We start from the raw sequence: 21,901 nt of genomic DNA on the forward strand, positions 1-21,901 counted from the left end.
TATAGACACGGTAAAGACTTGACTATAGCGTCAAATGTTGTGTATTTTTCCATTTAATATACCTAAAATTGTAATACATATCGCATTGTAATTGTTCAGCGGATAGTTTTTTTTTTTTTTAAATATTATTAATTATAAATTATTAGGCTGTTGAAGCCTGTAAACCTTAAAATAAAAAAAAAAAAATTATTAGGTACGTTATTGGACGGTGGCGGTGGGCCGTAGCTGATAATTCTAAGAATTACCTATAAATATCGTCAAGCGTACGGTTAGGGTAGTGTGTTAAGGGGATTGTTTGAGCCAATAAACGGTGGTAAATCACCACGGGATGTTTGATTTTATTTTTTTATACATGTATGAACTCTTTCAAGTCTCTTTGACAAAATATCTATGGTTTTTAGGAAGTCGATTTTATATTTTCAATTTTAAAAGACCTTAAAATTAATATTTTTTTTCAAAAATTCCATGAAATAATTGCACAAACATTTACATTTATATTTATTTTGGGCTTATCTGATTTTAAATCAATAATGTGATTCCTAAAGAGCATAGGTAGTCTAGAAGCTTTTAATTTCAATACATTTTTCGAAAATTAACTTCAGGAAGTATGTTTAATTTACTATCGCTTTTAGTAGTTTTTATGGTATTCAGAAAAAAAAGTCACGGAAAAAAAAGTCAAATAAAAATTAATAAAAATATAAAAAATTAAATTAAAGTATTAAATTATTGTTTTTAAATTTGAACACAGCAGTTGGTCATAAACATAAGTTTAGGAAAAAATATCCAATTTATTTATTTAAAAATGTCAGTTGTTGTTGTCAATTATATTATTAATTTTATAATAAGCAATAGTCTCGGCAATAGTATTGAGTATTCTATATAGTTATGATATGTTTTTTTATATTTTTTTTGTGTGTCTGTCATCGCTTTTTGGGGCAGTAAAAGGTTCACACCTGGATAATACGTATAATGTATTTATTACGAGCAATGTGGAATACCGGGCAATGAGAACCACCATTTTTTTTTACTAACCAACTAATATTATTTTTTATTTTCATTAAAAATTATAATTATACTATTACCTATTGGCTAGTTATAATAATTTATGGTATTGTTTTTTTTTATTTTTACCTATTTATAATATTTTTTTAAAAAAACTGATTATTAATTGTATTATCATACTACGAATATTTTAAGACAATTATAATAATAATAATACTTGTTATATAATATTGATAGAATGAAAGAAAAATGAACTAATATTATTATTATTGAAAATCTCTTACATTTTAATAAAACGTAGATATACACCATCTTCAGTATCTTATCAAAATTCTACGGAAGAAAGCGATGGTTGTGAAAATTGATGTAATGAATCTTCGTCAGAGAACTTGAATTTAGATCAAGAAAAAGTAAGTACCTATAAATATAAGTATATTATTATTTAATTCATAATTCAACTTCCTAGTTGAATTCTGAAACGAATTTTACAAATGTTCTGGAGACAACTGGAGTATACCTATATAAATTTAAACATTAATACATTAATAAATTAATGCAATTAATGCAATTTTACAATATAATTTATAATGAACACCAAAACGATAAAATTTGTTAATTCTTTTTGTTATTCGATCAAAATATTCGTAATATTATAATATATGAATACAATTAATAAATATTGTATAGTTTCATAGTTTATTGTAAAATTGCATTGAATTTAATTTATTATAAAAATAACAATGATAATATTAGTTATTTTTTTTTCATTCTATCAATATTATATAAAAATTATTATTATTATTATAATTATAAATGTTTTCTAATTATAATTTATATTATGGTACCTAATTAACTATCAGTTATGGATCCTAAAATTAAATTTTAAATAATAACAGCAGCGTACGCCCTGCCGTAACGACATCCCGGTGATGATAGGACGGGTTTTCAGCCTTATTTTGTTTTCGTTATTATTTAAGCTTGCAGCTAAATTATAATATTTCAATAAAAGTTAGGTTATAGTCAATATTATGTTTTATATCATTGATTTGCAATTTGTATCTAACATTCGAACTCCGGAAATCACGCTAGCGGATTTACTACTTCAAGAATTAAAACCTTTAAGGTCAATATTTTACTATAACAAATAAAATATAGCATACAAAAATATAAATGAACAAAAATATACAGAGACATTTTTTTGATGTAGGTATTTAAGTATTTTAATCGATGGTTGGGTTAGGTTTGGTCAATATTATATCCTAACGATTGTAAAAAACTAAAAAAAAAACAATAAATTACGTCTGTAAAAATGTATGCTTACCCCAATAAATTACAATTCCCGTGAGCATTGTAAAAAAATAATCGGACCAGTACATATCTAGATGTTTCATAAAATATTCAAATCTTGAATCCATTTTCGTACCGAATTCAACGAAGAGTCAAAATTAACGTTTTATTTGGTACGAACACAGTCACGACAACGGTAACGATGACAAATGAATTATATACTAATATAGCGAGCCACGGAGCTATGGAGCACCTGCATAATGCATTAATGCATTGGTGAGTATCGATGAGTGGTGACAGATTTGTACACTCAGCGAGGAGTTTCGAACCACCGATGACCGCAAAGGACGTTGTAAATACGTTGTGATGATCATGGTCTACATCAGGGATGGGCAACTGGCGGCCCGCGTACCTTTTTTATCTGGCCCGCGCTACATTTTCAAATTACTTCAAATAATTTTAGCGCTTATCTGTATTTTATTTTATCTTATTACATTTTTCGATACAAACGATATCTCAAATAATAGGCTTAATTTAGATGGGTTCAGAAAAAAATTGGAACTGTTTAAAAATGTATTTGTTGAAAATAAATTAATACATTTTCCGTGTTGTGAAGTTATAAAACAAGAATTTGATAATGAATTTAATTTTGAACATTGCATTACCCACATTGATGAATTAATTATTGTAGAGTTCAAAAGACGATTTGAAGAAGTTGAACTTATGCGTCCTTAAATAAATTTATATTTATTAATCAATCCTATGGCAGTTGAAATTGAAAAGCAAGATCCTTCACTTCAATTAGAATTATGTGAGTTACAAGCAGATCAATTTTTATCTGCAAAAGAGATTGATGTGTCATTTTGGAAAACATTACCACTTGAAAAATATCCAATTCTAAGAGATTTCGCATTAAAAATGTTATCTATGTTTAGAACCATATACATATGCGAATGTACATTTTCAAACATGAAACATATTAAATCGAAGGAAAGAAATCGTTTAACAGATGAAACCTTGGGATATTTACTAAGAGTTTCAACTACAGAAATAGAAGTGGATTTTACTAAACTGTCTATTGAAAAACCTCATCCTCAAGTATCACATTAAATAATAATTGTAAATATAAATAAATAAAGATAAAAAATAAATGTTAGTAAATTTGAAGGACCTTTTTTTTTTTCTCCTATGCACTGCGGCCCGCTAGATTTTAAAGTACTTAAAAGTTAAAAGTGGCCCGCCGCTAGTTACTTTGAGTTGCCCATCCCTGGTCTGTATCATACATAGTAGGTACAGAATATTTTGCGAAATATAGCTGATGGTAACCAATTGGCAATATTATAGACACGATTTAGCATGTAGATAAATCTACTTCTTGCCAATAAGGTGCTTTGTTTTTACTAATCAATGGCTGTAAATCAGAATCAAAATATTTAATTATTCAAAACCACGCGGTTATCACCGTGTTCAAAACTAATGTATTTCATTTTGCGTAATATTTGTTCATAGAAACGAAAATCAACAATAAACATTTTTTTCTTTTTTTTTTTTTATTAATTTTGAGCAAAACCATTTGAAACAAAAATAAAATAAAATGTGGCATGTTACTAGATATTTTTCCACTGTTCTATACCCAACAACATACCTACGTTCCTCAATTTTCCTTGCAGAGCAAAAAGATCTAGTAGGTAGCAATCTATACATTTTGTACTAAATTTGTGTGCAATAAACTGTTTCATATTTTTAATAAATACATATGGATACAAACCATGTTACGTATATTAATTTATCGCTAGCAGACCCCGCGAACTTCGTTGTTTGTAAAAGTACCAACTGTAATTATTTGATTGTATATTTGTATTTATTGTTTTGTCTTTGGTTGCTAAACCTTAAGTTGTACCTATCTTTAAAAATATGAAAACAATAAACACATTTTTCAACAAACATATAGGTAGGTCGTATGTAACAAAAATAACAAACCAGAAACTAAAAACTTATGCAGCGAATAAGGTATCTCAAACTCTGCAGTCGTATTTACTCTATAGTCGTATTTAAATACCACATTCCTTTTGTACCATAGACCTTATACTCAGTACTTATACGATGTTTCGTACATATGCTCAATATCAATATTATTTTGATTAAATTAATTTGAAAAAAAACTTTTTTTGCGTTCTCTTGAATTGGAAAGGATAATCTGAAGTCATAATAATAGCTTCTATAAAATTCTTTTGTAGACCAATGATCTGTAGACGTGTCCCGTTGCACAATTTTGGTGACTAAGATTTATTAGAAGCATTATAAGACAATCAATTTTTAATATTATTAAATGTAGTGGAAATCCAGGAGGGTTGAGCGAATCGAGAAATTTAACTGGATAATTAACTGCATCATCTATTTCCAGTTCTGTATCCACTGATCTGTATTTCATATTTTTTCTTTGAAAGGGTCCAATAATATTTTGTTTATATCTCCTACTGTATCATTATTTGATGTCAAGATGGCCCTCTCACATATCCAGCCCATTGATTTATCTTTGATGTTTTCGATACTTGGATATATACTTTGAAACATTTTTCTAGACTCAAGGGGTAGGCGACATAGGGCCACGCCTAGGGCGGCACTTGACCAGCACTTTAGTAAGAGAGCGATATGACATTTTCATAATACTGATAATATTATATTGTTAGGGGAGGCAAAATTTGATTATGCCTTGTTCACTATTTTCGCTTGATTCGGCCCTGAATATGTAAGTACCTACAATATTTCTACTTTATGAACATATACTAGCTGATCCCGTGCTCTTCGTTGCTCGTTAAATGTACCAACTCTATATGAATCAAACTTTGTTCAATTCTTTATTTAATATTCGGTGTATGGTGTCTTATAATAAATTTTAACTTTTCCGTTGCCCGGAATAAAAATTCTGATTCGCAGCAGTTGTACTGTTTGTACGTGCTGTTTGTACGTAAGTGTATGATTTACCTAACTCTAAAGAATCAAAGTTATACCAAGTTTGTCGTATTCCACCTAGGGTGGATTAATATAATCAATTAATACAAAATCCTTAACCTATAACCTAACCGTACTAATATCAGATGAATAAAAAAAACCAAATTTAACCATTTTTTAATTAGCCTGTCTTCTTCCCAGGGGTCTAATCTACACACAAACATTCATTTAGATATCCTATATAAATGAATGTTAATCTAAATATATTAAAATGGAGAGTGAAAAATTGTCGTTACCTCATCAATCGAGAACGGCTTGTCCGATTTGGCTCAAATTTTTTTTAAGATGTTCGTAATTGCCAGAAGAAGGTTTTTACGAAAGAAAATTTTAGGAAAATCCACCAGAAAAGTAGGAAATCTGGATGTAAAAAATACATCGGTGGCACAATTGGTTGCTATTGGTTAATCGGGCATTATTGTTTGAATGTTATTTATTTTCAGCCAACAACTATTTCTTACTAAAAAAGGTATAGGCGTACAATTTACACATTTTATTAAATTAAAATTAAAATTAAAAAATGCACACAATATGTCTTAATAAATTGTAGCCTATATGTTATTCTGATGTATAAGCTATATTATTGAAAAGTTTCATTAATATATATCATAATACTTTGATAGAATAACAAAAAAAATTAACAAATTTAATTGATTTTATCAAGACAGCTATTACTTTTATCATTCCGATATTATGGCCATATAATCCATATGGGAAAACTATGGTTCTTAAATAGGCGGTACGATAGGTAACAAAAAAAGGTTTATACACCGTGTTTTAAAAATTTCAGTTTATTGTAAAATTGCATTGCATCTAATTTATTATAAAAATAACATAACGATAATATTATTAAATTTTTTTTTTCATTCCATCAATATTACATAACAATTATTATTATTATAATTGTTTCAAAGTATTCGTAACATGATAATAAAATTAATAATCATTGTTTTTTTAAAAAATATTATAAATAGATAAAAAAAAAAAAAAAGGTGGGCAAGTGGAAGTGCTGTACAGTAGGTTAAAAGTGGGTCACTGTAATGGATGGTGTTAAATTTGAATTCAATGATATAATATCATTGTATAAGAAAAAAGATATTACTAAGTATATGATAATATTATTATTGTGAATAAAGTAATTTATAAATTTACTTATTTACGTGGAACCTTGTTTTAAATTTTCAATCCTTAGCTACAAAAGTTGAACATTTTATAAATTTTTAACTATAAAATAATTATTAAATTTTAAATTTGATAAACTTTGTGAAAATTTGAACTTTAAAGATGACCGTAGTATTGACGTTGTCGGATCGCGGCGGGCAGCTGTGGCGGCGGCGGCAAATTTTGAAGTCTACGACTCTTTTAACGATCACAGCATACGTTCCTGATACTTATATTTCAATATTTCGCGTTATAAGTGGAACAATACGGAATTAAACGTTTCCACGATGTTGCTTTAGTTGCAACATTTTGCTGGTTGTTATGTTTAAAACAATATTTTTAGTAAATTTTAAATTAAAATAACCTATGGATTTTTTCTACTCTGCGGGATACTCTTTTTTTAATGATTTTTTTGTTGAAAATCAGCAGTTTCAACGATTTTAACATTAAAAACGATGGCATCCAAAAAAATTGGGCCAATTGTTGTAGATAAAATTCCATAACTTAAAATAAGCACATCCCCCCGCATATTTTGAAAAAGCTGTTCGGCGTTTAATTTGATAATAAACAAATTAAATATTATTAACTGTTAAGTACTATAAGTACCTAAAGCATGATTAAAGATTAGGTAATAGGTAAAACAAGACATTAACATAGTAACAATTAGTAAAAACAAAAAGAAATGTATTTATTGGTCAATATAATAATAATCACGAATCACTATGTAGATCTTACTTGAACCGAAATACTGTGTTCAACTTTGATTACTTTGAAATAAAGGTTTTTTTACATGTTTAAACGTGTTTTTGTAAAAAAAACCATCTTTAAAAAATGTTAAAAACGAGGTTATTTTTCTTTTAAACGTTTTGTTTTTTTTTTAAAAACGTGTTTTTTAAAAACCTTGGTTGTTACAACTTTTCCAGAATGCCGCACTTTTTGCTACTGACTTATAAGGCTTTATAGGCTTATAAGACTTATAGTCTGTATAAATATAATGTATTATTGATATTGTAGAAATGTATCTACCAGGCACCAGCCTTTATTTAATTTTAAAGCAGTTATCCTAGAATTTTATTCAAATGATAACATTTTCTAAATATTTTGACTCTTTTTGAGCGATTAATAGGCATGAGAAATTGTTTAGTTTTTATTCAATTAATAGGTAATGTGAATTATGAAAAATTAATACAGCGCTTATTGTTATAAGTTTTCATTACAGGAATTAATAAAATAATTGATCGTAATCCCATAAATATTTTTTAAGAGTGTCTGAACTTTGACAAAGTAAGATAGCTACGAGTCTAAAAAACAACGATTTTCTTATTTTGTTGTAATTCGCAATTTTAAAAACGAATATACCTGACATTTTCAGCAAAAATTTAAATTGTAATTTTCAACACATCGTATTTTTAATAAAATGTGTTGACTCGTTTTGAACTATTCATAGAAATTTGGATTTTTTAACTAAAACATTTCTCTCCGTCAAAAAACTTGAGAATTTAATAAACATTTGTATGGTTTCCACACTTTTATGACTAATGCTAATCCAATAGGAAATAGTTAATAAAGAATACACTATAACTCGTTGAAATTGTACGTAATATATTTTTATTTTTTTATAATATTGTTCAATATATACTAATAACTTATTATTATTATTAGTAATAAGTAATAACTATTAACTGCACAACTGCACAAGTCAATATATTAAAAATATAATACATGGGGTGTCATGTAATTTTTTCGTAAATAATTTATCTACAACACGGCAACTGGTCGTAAATAGGTAAATGATCAAATAATGAATACAAAATATACCTATCAATTAAAATTTATATTTGAAATGTTTAAATCCAAAAAACCAGTTATTTTTCGATTAGGACTTAGCTTAAAAAAAATCTTATCACACTCCTCACTCCTGTGGTAAGAGGTTGACAGTAATTTATAGACTATTATAGTACGTTAGTACATAGAATGGCACCATTTCATTGCAGTTTATGGACCTATATAATAACTACAGGTGTACAGAGAGTGGAGTTTTTGCAATTGTACATTTTTAGATTTTTGTAAAAAATATTTGAAATAAGTTCAAGACTATGTCTACCTTTATTTATAAAGTTTTAGTAACATAAATCATAATTATTGCACTTTGATTTTTGTTTTTACTTTTGTTGGATAGGTATTATTTTCATTTGCGCTACCATTGTGTAAGCACCTTCAAAGAAAAAACATTGACTTAAAAGAAATGGTCAATTTGGCAAGTACTAGTATAACTGTTCTTGAAAATCTAAGAAAAAATGTTGAAAATGAATTCAAAAAAATGTTCAAAGAAGCTCAAGTAAATGCTAGATATTTATTTTAAATTTTAATTCTTTACTTTCCCTTCAATATTATTATTTTTGTTATTATACGTGTTATTAGAGAATGGCTGAAATAATGGGAATAGAAATATCTACTAAACGCATTATAAACCGTCAAAAAAACAGGTCAAACTATTTGTCATCAAATAACAGCCTTAGTCCTGAAGACTATTACCGCGTATCAATTTGTATTCCCTTCATTGAATCATTCATATCACAAATTAATGAAAGATTCTTGGCTCACCAAAATATTTTTAAAGGTAAATTTTAATAGTGATAACCGATAGGTGGAACTGAACAGTTCGACCCATAACTAGTATTTAACAATTTATAAACTATTTCAAATATTAAATACTTACCTATGGATTTTAATTCTTAACAATTAAAATTACATTTCAGGGTTTCAATGTTTGTTTGAATCTCTAGTTTCTTTCTATATTCCTGAAGTCGATACTGTCACAGCTAAATGTGAGCTTCAAATTTGGAAACAAAAACTTAAAGGGCTAGTAACAAATATAAATGAAATGCTACCTTCTAATGCATTGGATGCCATCAGGTGTTGTGACCCAATCATATTCCCTAATATATTTATGTTATTAAAAATTTTGTGCTGTCTACCAGGCTTAAAAAGAATAAAAACCTACCTCAGAAACAGTATGAAAGAGGTATGTATTATGTATAAACGATAAATTCTAATTAACCTGATTATTTTGATTTCATTTTATTGAATTGTTTGTCAAACAGGATCGTCTCAATGGTTTAGTGCTTCTAAGTTATTACAGGAATGTTGTTATCACGCCAGATGAAATATTAAACGAAATGGCAAAGAAGCCGAGAAAAATTGATATAGTGTTATAATGAAAATATAATGTTTTATTCTCACTATTTTGATGTTTTACTCAATGTAATTTCCTATAGTAATATCCTCTATAAAATTTCTATCTGTGGAACTGAACCCTCCCCATAGAAAATTCTTAGCTACGGCCCTGTGTGTGTGTTTGAGTTATCTTAGACAGCAATAAATAATTTTAAGAAATTTCAATGCAACGTACATGTATAATCTTAATAAGTGCACCTATTTATTTTTAAGGAGCAAAAGTTAGCTAATAGTTGTAGAATTTCAAATTTAGTGTTATATATCGATTTTATATTAATATTATTCTACCTACCTATTATTCTGTTGAAATAAATAAAAATTCAAATACACTATTAATACGAAAAAAAGAAACGATATTTTAACCACATAATTTTTATTTTTTTTTTGAGCCGAAAGAAGTTTTACACAAAATTGTCTAATTTAATGATGACATATATAAAAAAAAACTTATTTCTGGTGAACCAAAAGATAAGTAGTTTGACGCAAAATGGTCTGAATTAATGGTTATATATATACAAAAAGAATTTATGTTTTTTGAGCCGAAAGATAAGGTTTGACGCAAAATGGTCAGAAAATTTAATAATTTTGAACATGAAAAAAATATTAATATAAAAAAAAAAAAAAAACACCAGACAAGACACAAAAGCGGGGGGATTGATACGTGATGGCGAGGTGCGTGCAGATGCAAAGGCCACTGGTCACCTCTATACGTTTTCGCGGCCGGTCCCTAAGGCGGACGAGTGTGATCGCTGGCGCGTTTGCTCGCGGGTGACGACCATCGTGACGGCTGGTTGGACCCGACTGCGAAGGCCGCGGGAGCGACATTGGACGACGATTGACGGCGAGCGGCTAGTGCGCGATGTCATGCGCGTCGACGATGCGCAGATGCTGAAGACGACTGTTGTGACGGCGACGACGGAGACACCAAAGCACTGAGCGAGCGAAGACAGCTATTTAGGGCTGTGGAATCAGCGGCGACCGGAGGCGCGGCCAGGCCGGCGGAATTACCACTGGACGAAAAGGGGAGAGAATCGTCGGACCACGCCACAACGCACCATGGTCCTGATCCACTCCGTGATTTTCGTCCTGGGGTCCCGTCGGCACAGTGTCTGCCGCGCCGATGGCCCCTCCGCCGTGGAGTCACGCACCGCCGGACCCTGAAACATGATCAGTTTCTGCGGGTCAGGCGATGCGGTGACGTCCGTGTTCCCATAGCTTACCTTAGCTCTATCGCTCACCCATCGTGCTCTGAGATCTCCGCCACCGCCGTCACGAGTCGCCTTCGTGCAAACTGCAGCTATCGTCGAAATACCGTCGGGGCGGTATCGTTGCCCACGCTGGTCTAGCTAGCCGTCGTATGTCGTCGTCGTCGTCGTCGTCGTCCGTCCGTCGCTCCTCTCACGACCTACGCTGCTGGGCCATCGCCGAGCAGCCACAGATGGTCTCGCGTGTCAGGAACCGCGAGCTCGCGACGCCATCGACCACGACCTCGTCTTTCCGCGGGTGGCCGGAAAACGTACAGGGTGACTTACCGCCGTACACCGTAAAGTGCTCTGTCACGTATCAATCCCCCATGTCGCCGCCGTCTTGTCTGGTGTTCTTCGGTCCGAGGAGGAGGGAGGGGTGGACTGCGGCTTCACTCTCCTCGGAAGCATCCGCACAGCATCAGGCGTGTGACCCGCCTCACACCCTTCCACGTGGTGGCCACTATTCGCCTTGCGCGTCCACGTGGAGGTGTGGGGTCCGCTGGTTTCGGTGCTTCCGGTTCAGGTATCCTGGCCAGTCCATTTCCGTCCCTCTCTGTGCCCTCGGCCGGTGTCTCTATCATCTGTTCCGGAACTTTAACTGTCTCTGCGTCTCCGCTGGCCATAGCCTCCGATGAGTCTTCGTCGCAGACAGCTTGAACAATCTCACCCAAAAGGGTGTTCACGACATCATTTGGGTCTTCTTTGTCATAGATTTCCTCTGGAACCTTTTCGTCCATAGGCTCTTGATGGTTCTTGTTTTCAATATCTCCTTGATTTTTGTCGTAATCCAAATGTTGCCCTTCGTCGACTTTGACGCAGACAGCTTCGACTATCTCACCCAAAAGGGTGTTCACGACGTCATCTATAGCTGGGTCTTTCATGCTGTTAATGACCTCTGGAACTTGCTCTTCATCGATATGCTCTTGATTTTCGTCGACGAAAAATTCGTCAATAAGACTGTGAATCATCTCCCTCAGGATTGCGTCTACATCGATCTCCGTCGTGGCCATGATATTTTATTAACAGTGTTTTTTTCCGGTATAGTATGAAACAAGTATCTAATACTGTTGGAGACAAAATTGTAAGTGAGTTATAAAAAACAATTTCGGTCTAAGCAGTCACCGAAAAATACAAACATTGCCCAGACGACGGTTACGACGTCGTTTATAGCTAGCCAGCGTGAGTACGACCGCGTCGTTTATTTAACGGCTTATTTTCCCAAACATCATTATTATCGATACGTACTTATGTCTACGGGTAGGTACCTATAATATAGTATTATTTTAACGAGGATTCGTCTTTCGAATTGTATTGGTGCTCGTCTTTTACATTCACTTGGCGGAACGATGAATGTATCAATTGTTTTACAACGACGTGTGTTTTTTTGAGTACGTGCGTACACGTTTTATAGTAGTTCGGACTTCGAGTTTTTGGCCGATTTCTAATAGCATTTGCATTTAATTGGTACTTTTAAAAGGTGTCAATATATTCTTTGTTATCATTGCTGGTTTTTTCGAACCTATCGATTATCTGCAGTTAGAGAACTTGGATAGTTATTAATAATTTCGTGTGGTATTTATTATTTTTCATGTTTAAATATCTTAATTTATAAATCTAAGAAATGGCTCCTAGGTTTGCCGATATTATTTTTCTTCATTTCATTATGTCCTTTTGTGCAGTGATCAACAATGTGTATACTAATTAGTCCTTTAAGCATTGTTACGCGAACACCCAAAACAATACACCAATAATACCATAATAATTACGCATATAATAATAATATATTATTTATTTAGCAAACAAATAATTGCATTCAACGATACAATATAGTATTATAGTAAAATAAATTGTAGTGATAACAACTCTCCTTTAAGCTATAACTATAGTGTGTGTTGGTGGGTATAATATAAATCTGAGTGAAGTACAACACTATATAGTTTTATGCTAAGCGATATTTACAAAAATAAAAATGTTTATCAATCGAAAATATTGTTAAGCCTAATGTTATTATGTATAATAATTAATTAATTTCTTTCATATTTATATTTTAACATCAATAAAATATATTAATTTTTATCTTTAAATATAAAAATACAAAGTTCTTCGAAAAAATACCTTTTTTTTCCTGAGGTTTATAATATTACAAAGCAGAGACCGCCCCATCGAATTTTTTCATTGGTAGTCGCTTACACTAGTTCGAAAAATCGTCAGAGGAGCGCCCTCGGGTTTCTGCTTTATATAGTTAGAGATAGAGATAGAGGGATTATATAGTTAGAGATTCTCATGAAAATATATTTTGGTTTTTAACAAAATATAGGTATTTATCCCTACTATTAATAATCATGTTATTGATTTATAGTATAAAAATTAATGATTTTTTGTGAACATAAGTCGGTAATATTTCTTGAACAATATTATTATTATTTTTTCTTATACTTTTTGTCGTGTGATCATTAAAATATTGTACCTACACTTTTTGTTGGCTAATCAAACAATATAATATAGACGGTTGTCTTTACATTTCACGCATAAACCGATTGCATATACAATAAGCCATAAATATATTTTTTATACACAACCCGACTACTATTTTCTCAAATTAATTATTTGTATTACGGTTATTAAGTAGGTAACACAAAATATTTTGTACTCATAGTCTTGAATTTGATTTGGATTTTTGTTTACTGCATAAATGACTTATTTAAAAAAAATCCAACTTTTTAACTTTCTAAGTTAAATATTTTTTTTAAATTAAAATCTTTCATTTTTAAGTTTGAATTCGGATTATATTTTTATCTTTAAAATTGATTAATTGGGAGCGAGTTAAATTTTCGACAAATTATATAAAATCCCACGGGATTTGTAGGTATTTCGACTGTTAAAAATGAATACAAGCATAAATCAAAAAGGAATCTCAATCACTCAATCAAGTAAAAAAAAAAAAGGTGGTCTATAAAATTAAAAAAAATGTTTTGCAAAAGTACACAATATTCAATTTAACCAAGTTTACCGCTACTAAGTTTATTTTACTATTATAAATTATTTTTTTTAATTTTCTGTGGTTAGTTTTTAATTTCGACAAAGTTCAAATAAGATTCTAATTTGATATATGCAATTAATTTTAGGACTTGGAAGGAAAACAAAAAGTAAAAAACTTTCATAAGACCCGTATCAAATTATTGGCTTACAACAATTCATTTTTTAGTGGTGTGATAAAAGATATACATAACGGGAAAATGAAGTGAGCAGGTACTAGGTATATTATTAAACAGAACATACCTAGCCTATTTATATTTACTTGCAATATACCTAGTTCAGTACCTATACCGTCATCTGCCATAAGTTTGAACGCTTTTTAACCTATTTCCGTCATGAAAATTAAATTAAAGCTTAATTTGAATATTTCTTATGTATAATTTTTTAGATAAAAATAATATTATGCTATTATTATACATTTATACAATATACTTATTTATAATAAGAATAGAAAATACAGTAAAACTCGCTTAAGACGCTCTTTAAGGGACCAGCTCTCTAAAACGTCTTATGCGGGAAAGCGTCTTATGCGGGAATGAAACAAAATGATGTGGTTGAAATATCGAGTTTATTTTTTTATTATTAAACATAATTTAATGAGAAATACACTTAAAAATTAATTATAATTACGATATACATACATACTTATATTTTTGTGCTACTGAATTTAATTTAAAAAAATATTATTATTACATACATATTTTATTATTGTTTATTAAAAAAATGATCTATTTTTGATTGTTTAAGGTTCTGACAATGTGTTTCAGCAAGAAAGTTTTCAATTTTATTAAGACAACCTAACATTTCTTCGGAATTTTCAACACAGAATAATACTTTCCGAATTTCCGATAAATGTTGCAAACCAGTAGTTATTGTAGGAGTAGATACTGGAAAGTCTTGATCTTCTTCTTCTTGATCGTCGTCTTCTTTCTCATTGTCCACTAAGTTCGTATCAGCGATTATTTCATCTAAAGTCCGAGTGCTACTGGTTACGAGTTCATCATCTACTGTTGCATAATCAGCAAAATTTTGCAGAAGCTGAAAGTCCTCTTCTTTTAAAGGTGAGCTATCAGCCTGTTCAGAGTTGTTCAACATACCAAATGCAGCTTTCCGAAAACAGTTTATTATTACATCTGGTTTAATTTCATCCCAAGCGGCACTAACGTAATGTATGGAGTCCAAAACGTTAACTTTAGTTGAAATTTGGTTGGTACTCTCCATGTCTCTCAAGTACCGCTGAACTAACTTTTTTCGGTACTTTTGTTTTATCACTTTAATGATACCCTGATCTAGGGGTTGTAACTTAGATGTAGTATTTGGTGGAAAGAAAACAAGTTTTATATTGGTAGTAGGGATATCTTTAGGGTGAGCCGGACAATTGTCGACGAATAGAATAATTTTTCTCTTTTGTTTACCGAAAAATGCATCTAGCTGTTGAATCCAGTTTATGAATAGTATTCCTGTCATCCAAGCACGACTTTGAGCAAGGTATTCACATGGAAACGTACGAACATTTTTGAAACAGCGAGGAGACCTACTTTTTCCAATGACGACCAACTTCAATTTATGGGTTCCGGTAGAATTTGTACATACTAAAACCGTGAGACGTTCCTTGCTCAACTTTCCACCATGGCATGTCTCATTTTTAAAAACAAAAGACTTATCTGGCATAAGCTTAAAAAACAATCCGAATTCATCAGCGTTGTATACATCGTCAGGAGCATAGTCACGCAGTAATGAAGGCAACACGTTATTTTTCCATGAAGCTATATCATCATTATTAACAGATTCAGCCTCACCTGATATTTGCCGGTACACAATGCTATGCCTACTCCGAAATCTATCCAGCCAACCAGTCGATCCACTAAATTCGGTTAAGTTGAGACGTGCGGCAATCTCCATCGCCTTTTCCGTGATTATACCTCCATTTATTGGATAATTTAAACTACGAGCTTGTTGAAACCACTCCAATAAAATATTTTCCAACTCTTCATACTTCCCGTGTTTTAATTTTTGTCGTTTGCTGCCACCTAACAAGCTGCTTTGTTCTATTTCATGTCTGTTTTTCAATAAAGTTCTTAAAGTGGAAGGAGGTATCCCCAGTTCATTAGCAATATCTTTTTGTTTTTTTTTCTCAGCCAATCCTTCATCGTACTTTTTCAAAATGTTGAGTTTGTCCGAAATCGTTAGCGCTTTACGTTTTATACCACTAGCCATAACGAAATTACGGTTATACACATGCGAACGAACAGCACTTACTAAATCTCATAAGACGATGAAATACAGTAAAACTGTTATAATAAGTAATGATAAAATAGGTATAGCGATAAAATAAAACGATAAGAACACGTATAATACTAAAAATTCTATTTTTATTTTCACAAAACTACTAAAATTTATCGTAATCTGCTGAAAAAAAGAGCGTTTTACCCGATTAGACAGAGAAAAACTGAGCGTCTTAACAGGTGATTTTTACATTGACTAGTATAGGAAATGTCTAGGGACCGACTAAAAACAGCGTCTTATGCGGGAAAGCGTCTTAAGCGAGAGCGTCTTAAGCGAGTTTTACTGTATATAAAAACTTTCAATTTTGTTACATTTTTTTATATACATCTATTTTGCGTAAAATTCTTGTTGGTGGACAAATTTCAAATCGAAGTGAAGGGTAGGTTCAAATAGGAATATGGATTTTTTTTAAGAAAATGGTTTAGTAAAAATGTTTTGATATAAAAATATTTTAAAAATTATAGCTTTAAGATAAAATTATGAATATATTCGATAAATACATAGTCCTTTTTGCATAAAATATAGTTAATTTTTAATTTTTTTTCTTCAATTAGACAAATTTATATAAGAAATAATTATTTCCTTTTAATTACAAAATAATATAATTATGATAAATTAATCAAAAGAAAATTTTATTTTCCGCATATTTTGTGCATAAGATATAAGAATAATGAAGTCCAAATATAAAAATTAATAACTTACGTAATAAAAGCTGTATTTTATCATAAATATTTTTTTAAAGTAAAACACAAGTTTTTAAATATTGATAGGATATACCTACATAAATAACAAATTTAGCAAATAGCATAATATAACATGACTTTTTAAGCAAATTCGATTTTCTTTTATCCAATTTATTAGGTTGATCAATTTTCTGACTTATGTCTGCAGATTGGATTCAGCATTTACCGAATGTGTGTGCACATTTTGTATACGATCTCCACCAGGACCTTGCTTTTTAATTATCGAAGACTGCCTGTTTTTTGTCGTGTTCGACTTAATATTGTAGAAGTTTAATAAATATTATATTATTTGAAATAAATAATTGTTTACAGTTTACTCAAGAACTATAGTTAGTTAATGGTTTACCAATATTTGTAAAACGAGGCGGTGTGATTATTTTTATCAGTACCTACTACCTACAATGAATTCAGGATTGTTCAAAACAGTGTAAAATCCAAGTTAATATTGTGTTTTTTTTAAAAAAAAATGTATTTTTTTTGGTTTATTATTAATAAAGAATAATAAATAACTTTCAGTAAAAATTAAATAATTATATCTATTATCGTTTATCGTCCTTCATTTTAGTAACACATATAATATCATAAATTCTAAATTCATAACACAGACATAAGTAAAGTACAAATATGTTAAGTACTTTGTTTATTAATTAAGTAAAAACAGAATATGTAACACTTAGAATTAAACAACTGTCAACTACACTTTAATATTTAGTATTAATAATTAAAAAAAAACAATTTGTCTAAACTAGAAAAAAATTAAAATAAAAAACAATAATATATTATTAACTGCTACTAGCCTTTGATTTATCAAAATATACTATAAATTACAATATAGTTAATATCCAAATACCTTTATTAGGTATATATTTTTATATAAGTAAAATACATATTAAATTAAAATTAAGTTGTTTTAAATATACTATTTTAAACGCTGTTTTTAACTGTTTAAAACTCAAACAATTTATTTTGTTTATAACAGAAAAAAACAGTTAAAAACAAAAAATACAGTTTTCAAAATTGAAACAATACACCAACTCTGACAATGATACAATATAAGTTATAAACTTATATATTACTAAAGATTATGACGATTTTCTATGGAAACTGTAATTAGGCATATAATGTTTTACATTCGGAATTACAGGTATGTATTTCATAAATTATACAATACACGATCATTGTACAATCAATTGGTATTTAAAATCACGATTGAAGAAATATTTCAAGGAGCTAATAAATACGTACAAAAAGTTTAATTTTAAAATTCAATTTAAATATTTTATAATAAACAATGACAGAACCACTGGAGTTGGACAGCGTTTAATGTACTAACCATACCATACCACCTGGCATTTGATATCCTCAAAGTCATGATTGTTTACGATCGATCTGAGGGACAGCATTTTGAAATGATAATATTTGTATGGGTATGCAGTTCCAAAATCACCAATCTTTTATATTTTGTCTCGCGATGTGAGCAAAATATTTTCTGACTTGATATCCCTATGTATAAAACCATCCTCGTGCAAATACCTTAAGCCTATGCAAAACGTTCTAATGAATAATTATTATTATTATAATTTGTTACAACAATTATACCTTCCAACATTTGATACATATAAGTTTCTATTCTCATAATCTTTTTTCAATACTTTTGCCGTATAGTCTCATCTGTTGTTTTGTTGCACACATAACCATACATCAGAAAACAAACCTTCGCCAACTTAAAAAAATAAAAATAAAAATTATTAAAATTGTCTCTACTAGATAGTAGATTAGGTATATTAGGAAACATTAGAATGTCAAATAAAAATAAAAATGTACAGTATAGTACCAAACTGTAATTAAATATTTATAATATTTCTACTTTAAGAACATATTATTAAAACGTTTTGGTTTCCATACAAACACTGACAATTAATGTATATATATATATATGTCACATTTGTATTTATTTTAGTTTTAAAATACGTGTGTTATAAATTATATACCTACTCAGGTTTTATGTATGATATAGCAATAGGGACTTGAAATTTCCACGGTACCAGCACCTACCTATTCGTACCACCACAAGAGATGAACGTAAATTGGATTTTTTGAAATTTTGATTTTAAGGCGCAAAAATAGACGACAAATGGTACCTAGATTTATACAATTTAACATGATAAAAAATTTAAAAAATAATATTTTTTTGTTTATATATTATTTAGGGTTGCCATTAAATAAAATAGTTATAATATTTGGATATAATTTTAGAACTACATTTTATATTTTGTTAAAACCAGCCAAATTACTGAGTTACAAATCTGTGTAGTTTACTTTTAATGGAATACTTAATAGATATAAGGTAGATCCAGACATCCAGTCACGGCACTGCATTAGCCACGCATTTGTTGTCTCCATCTTACACACATACGACATGGCAACATTTTAGTTTCAAAAGTGTACTCTGTTAGTTTTGATATTAGAGTGAATTGACCTATTATAAAATTTTAAAATAAGAACATTATCTGTGCTTGAGCAATGACTTTTCATTTTCAAACGATATAAGCATTTTTAATTTTTGATATTTCATATACCCATATTTTGCTTGAAAATGAAAATATCGCCGCTTAGTTAGTAACTAAGTTATTTCTTTTTATAAATAATTGTAACTTAACTTAGTTATTTTGTTAAAATTAAAGTTATTTACAAAAATGTTTCTATTACGATTTATTAACAGTATATTATTTGCATTGATATTTCTGAGAACCACCAGGATTAATTAAGTAATTTTGTCATTTTGAACAATTCTATTAGTTCTAATAGTTGGATTGCTACTTTTAATAAACTGATGGATTAGGACTGTAAAAATATTTTTGAAGTAACATTTTAATATTTTATATTTTAATTTGAACTGTAAATATTTTCTTTTTTGTATCAATGTTTTAAACATTTTCCTTCAAATTCAAAAAAGAAACAATTAGATTAGACAATGTTTAAAACTGAAAATGATTATTAATTTCATAAGTTTGCTTTATAGCAGAACTAGCAGCAATAGATTAATTTATATTTTTTTGAGTAGAATACGATTAAATAGGTACTATATTACTATATTCTATTCTACATTTCTATTGTATTTTAATGGAAACAAATGGAAAAAAAATCATATTTCAAGATTCAACTACTATTTAATTGTTTTTAATAAATAAATACTAATATTTAAATTATACTGCAAATATAATATAATTTTGATCTGTATTTAAGGTACAGCTATAACAATAATCTAAAACAGTTGTATAATTTATAAAATAATATAGTCTGTACATTTGTTATTAATTTGTTTTACTTTATAGTTTATACCAAAACTAGTTATTTTCCTACGATGAGATAAAAAAAAACGTTTGAGTAAGTTAAATATATTTAAAAAAAAAAGTAAATTAACTTTTAACTTAACTTAGTTATTATTTTCAGGAAAATTTGTAACTTAACTTAATTACTCAAATTCAGTAACTTTTAAAAACTAACTTTAACTTAGCTTAGTTATTTTTTATTTTAGGATAACTTAACTTTAACTAGTTAAAAAAATTGATTAACTTGCCCAGCTTTGCATATGGTATTCATATATGAACTATGTTACTGTGTAAGAAATAAATAAATGTTGGTGTATATAATTTGTAAAATTTGTAAAATTTGTTATCGAGTACTGGGCACTGCTCACCACCCGCTTATAAATGTCCACACGTAGGTACATATCAATTATACAGATTTTATCAAATATACCGTGCTATTTAAATGACAAAAAAGCCAAAAAGCTAGACAAAATTGAGAGAATTGGATTCAACGGATTTTGATTTTGGAAATGGATATTAATTAGTCATTGTGATAGTTAAGGAATGGTTGAGGGGATTTTATTTAACAAATTCTTTGATATAATATCGACCATTTAGCAAACAAGAATTTTTATGTATTATAATATATATTTAAATATGCCATTAATTTTTGTAATAATGATAAATTTCCACGGCCATGCTTTGGTAGAGTTGTTGAAGATTTTAAATTAGTTTTCATAATTAAAATCCGTCAATCCCTAGTTTTGTTTGGCTTTTGGCATGTTTTACGTGATTATTTATACCTGCTCCAGCTCCCTTAATAATTAAGAGAAATTTATATATACCATTATATAATTATATATTATAATATTAGCATTACCTAGAGATAAAAAAAATTTTAATTGGAATAACTCACATATAAAATCCCATGTTTGAGGTTTTGATATTCGAGCCAATTAAGTAGAATGAAATGATTCTAGGTAATATTATTGGTTCCATATTCACACCGAAAAACACTTAAGATCTTAGGTCCAACTTATGTCAGCCAGTATCGCTCTATATAGCCAATGACAAAAGTTCTTAATTGTTCTTCAATACTTGGACATTAATAATATTATGTTAAAGACAATCTGGATGGCCTCTTTCCTCAAGTAAAAGTTGTAAAGCTAATACCTAAAATTGTGAAATAAATTATCAATTAATAGATCAAATTTTTAACATTTAGTTACATGGATGGAGCATTGGAACCATTGATTATACTAGTTGGTATCTAAATACTAGAAAACCACTAACTAAAAAATCTCAGTAAATTATTCATATTTGATGCTTACCATTATCTAGACTCTAGCTGCAACAGGGCTACCTTGAAACAGATGAAATAATACGCTATTAATTTTTCAAGTACAATAGCGTATGACTACCTATGAAATTATATTAATTGCAATATTGTGTGGAAAATGCCATTTTAAGTTAGCATTTTTTTTTACTTGTTTATATTTACCTGACGATAATAAAACAAGAACTCATTAATTTACTCTCAGGGTCTCAGGCATCACATCGAGAACATAATTCATTTTAATAT

General features: G+C 29.5%; 2 protein-coding genes across 2 annotated transcripts; one reads left to right on the forward strand and one right to left on the reverse strand.

Moving 5' to 3' along the window:
* The first annotated feature begins 9,319 nt into the window (after positions 1 to 9,319).
* LOC132946256 (52 kDa repressor of the inhibitor of the protein kinase-like) lies at positions 9,320 to 9,677 on the forward strand. Its single transcript, XM_061016155.1, has 2 exons — positions 9,320 to 9,484; positions 9,564 to 9,677. The coding sequence occupies exons 1-2, from the start codon at positions 9,344 to 9,346 to the stop codon at positions 9,675 to 9,677; spliced, it is 255 nt and encodes an 84-aa protein (XP_060872138.1). The 5' UTR covers positions 9,320 to 9,343.
* Positions 9,678 to 12,001: 2,324 nt separating this feature from the next.
* Positions 12,002 to 16,196, reverse strand: LOC132947554 (tigger transposable element-derived protein 4-like). The gene is made up of 2 exons (XM_061017857.1): positions 14,814 to 16,196; positions 12,002 to 12,007 (listed from the first exon to the last, which is right to left on the reverse strand). Exons 1-2 carry the CDS (start codon positions 16,194 to 16,196, stop codon positions 12,002 to 12,004), a joined length of 1,389 nt encoding a protein of 462 aa, XP_060873840.1.
* Between the last annotated feature and the right edge of the window lie 5,705 nt (positions 16,197 to 21,901).

This window comes from Metopolophium dirhodum, chromosome 6 (genome assembly GCF_019925205.1).
Source record: "Metopolophium dirhodum isolate CAU chromosome 6, ASM1992520v1, whole genome shotgun sequence".
NCBI classification, from domain to species: domain Eukaryota; kingdom Metazoa; phylum Arthropoda; class Insecta; order Hemiptera; family Aphididae; genus Metopolophium; species Metopolophium dirhodum.

Excerpts from the sequence above, each read along its gene's own strand:
- LOC132946256 (XM_061016155.1), top strand. The coding sequence starts at position 9,344 with ATGCTACCTTCTAATGCATTGGATGCCATCAGGTGTTGTGACCCAATC. Across the intron at positions 9,485-9,563 it reads TCAGAAACAGTATGAAAGAG|GATCGTCTCAATGGTTTAGT; the intron begins GTATGTATTATG and ends TTTGTCAAACAG.
- LOC132947554 (XM_061017857.1), bottom strand. The coding sequence starts at position 16,196 with ATGGCTAGTGGTATAAAACGTAAAGCGCTAACGATTTCGGACAAACTC.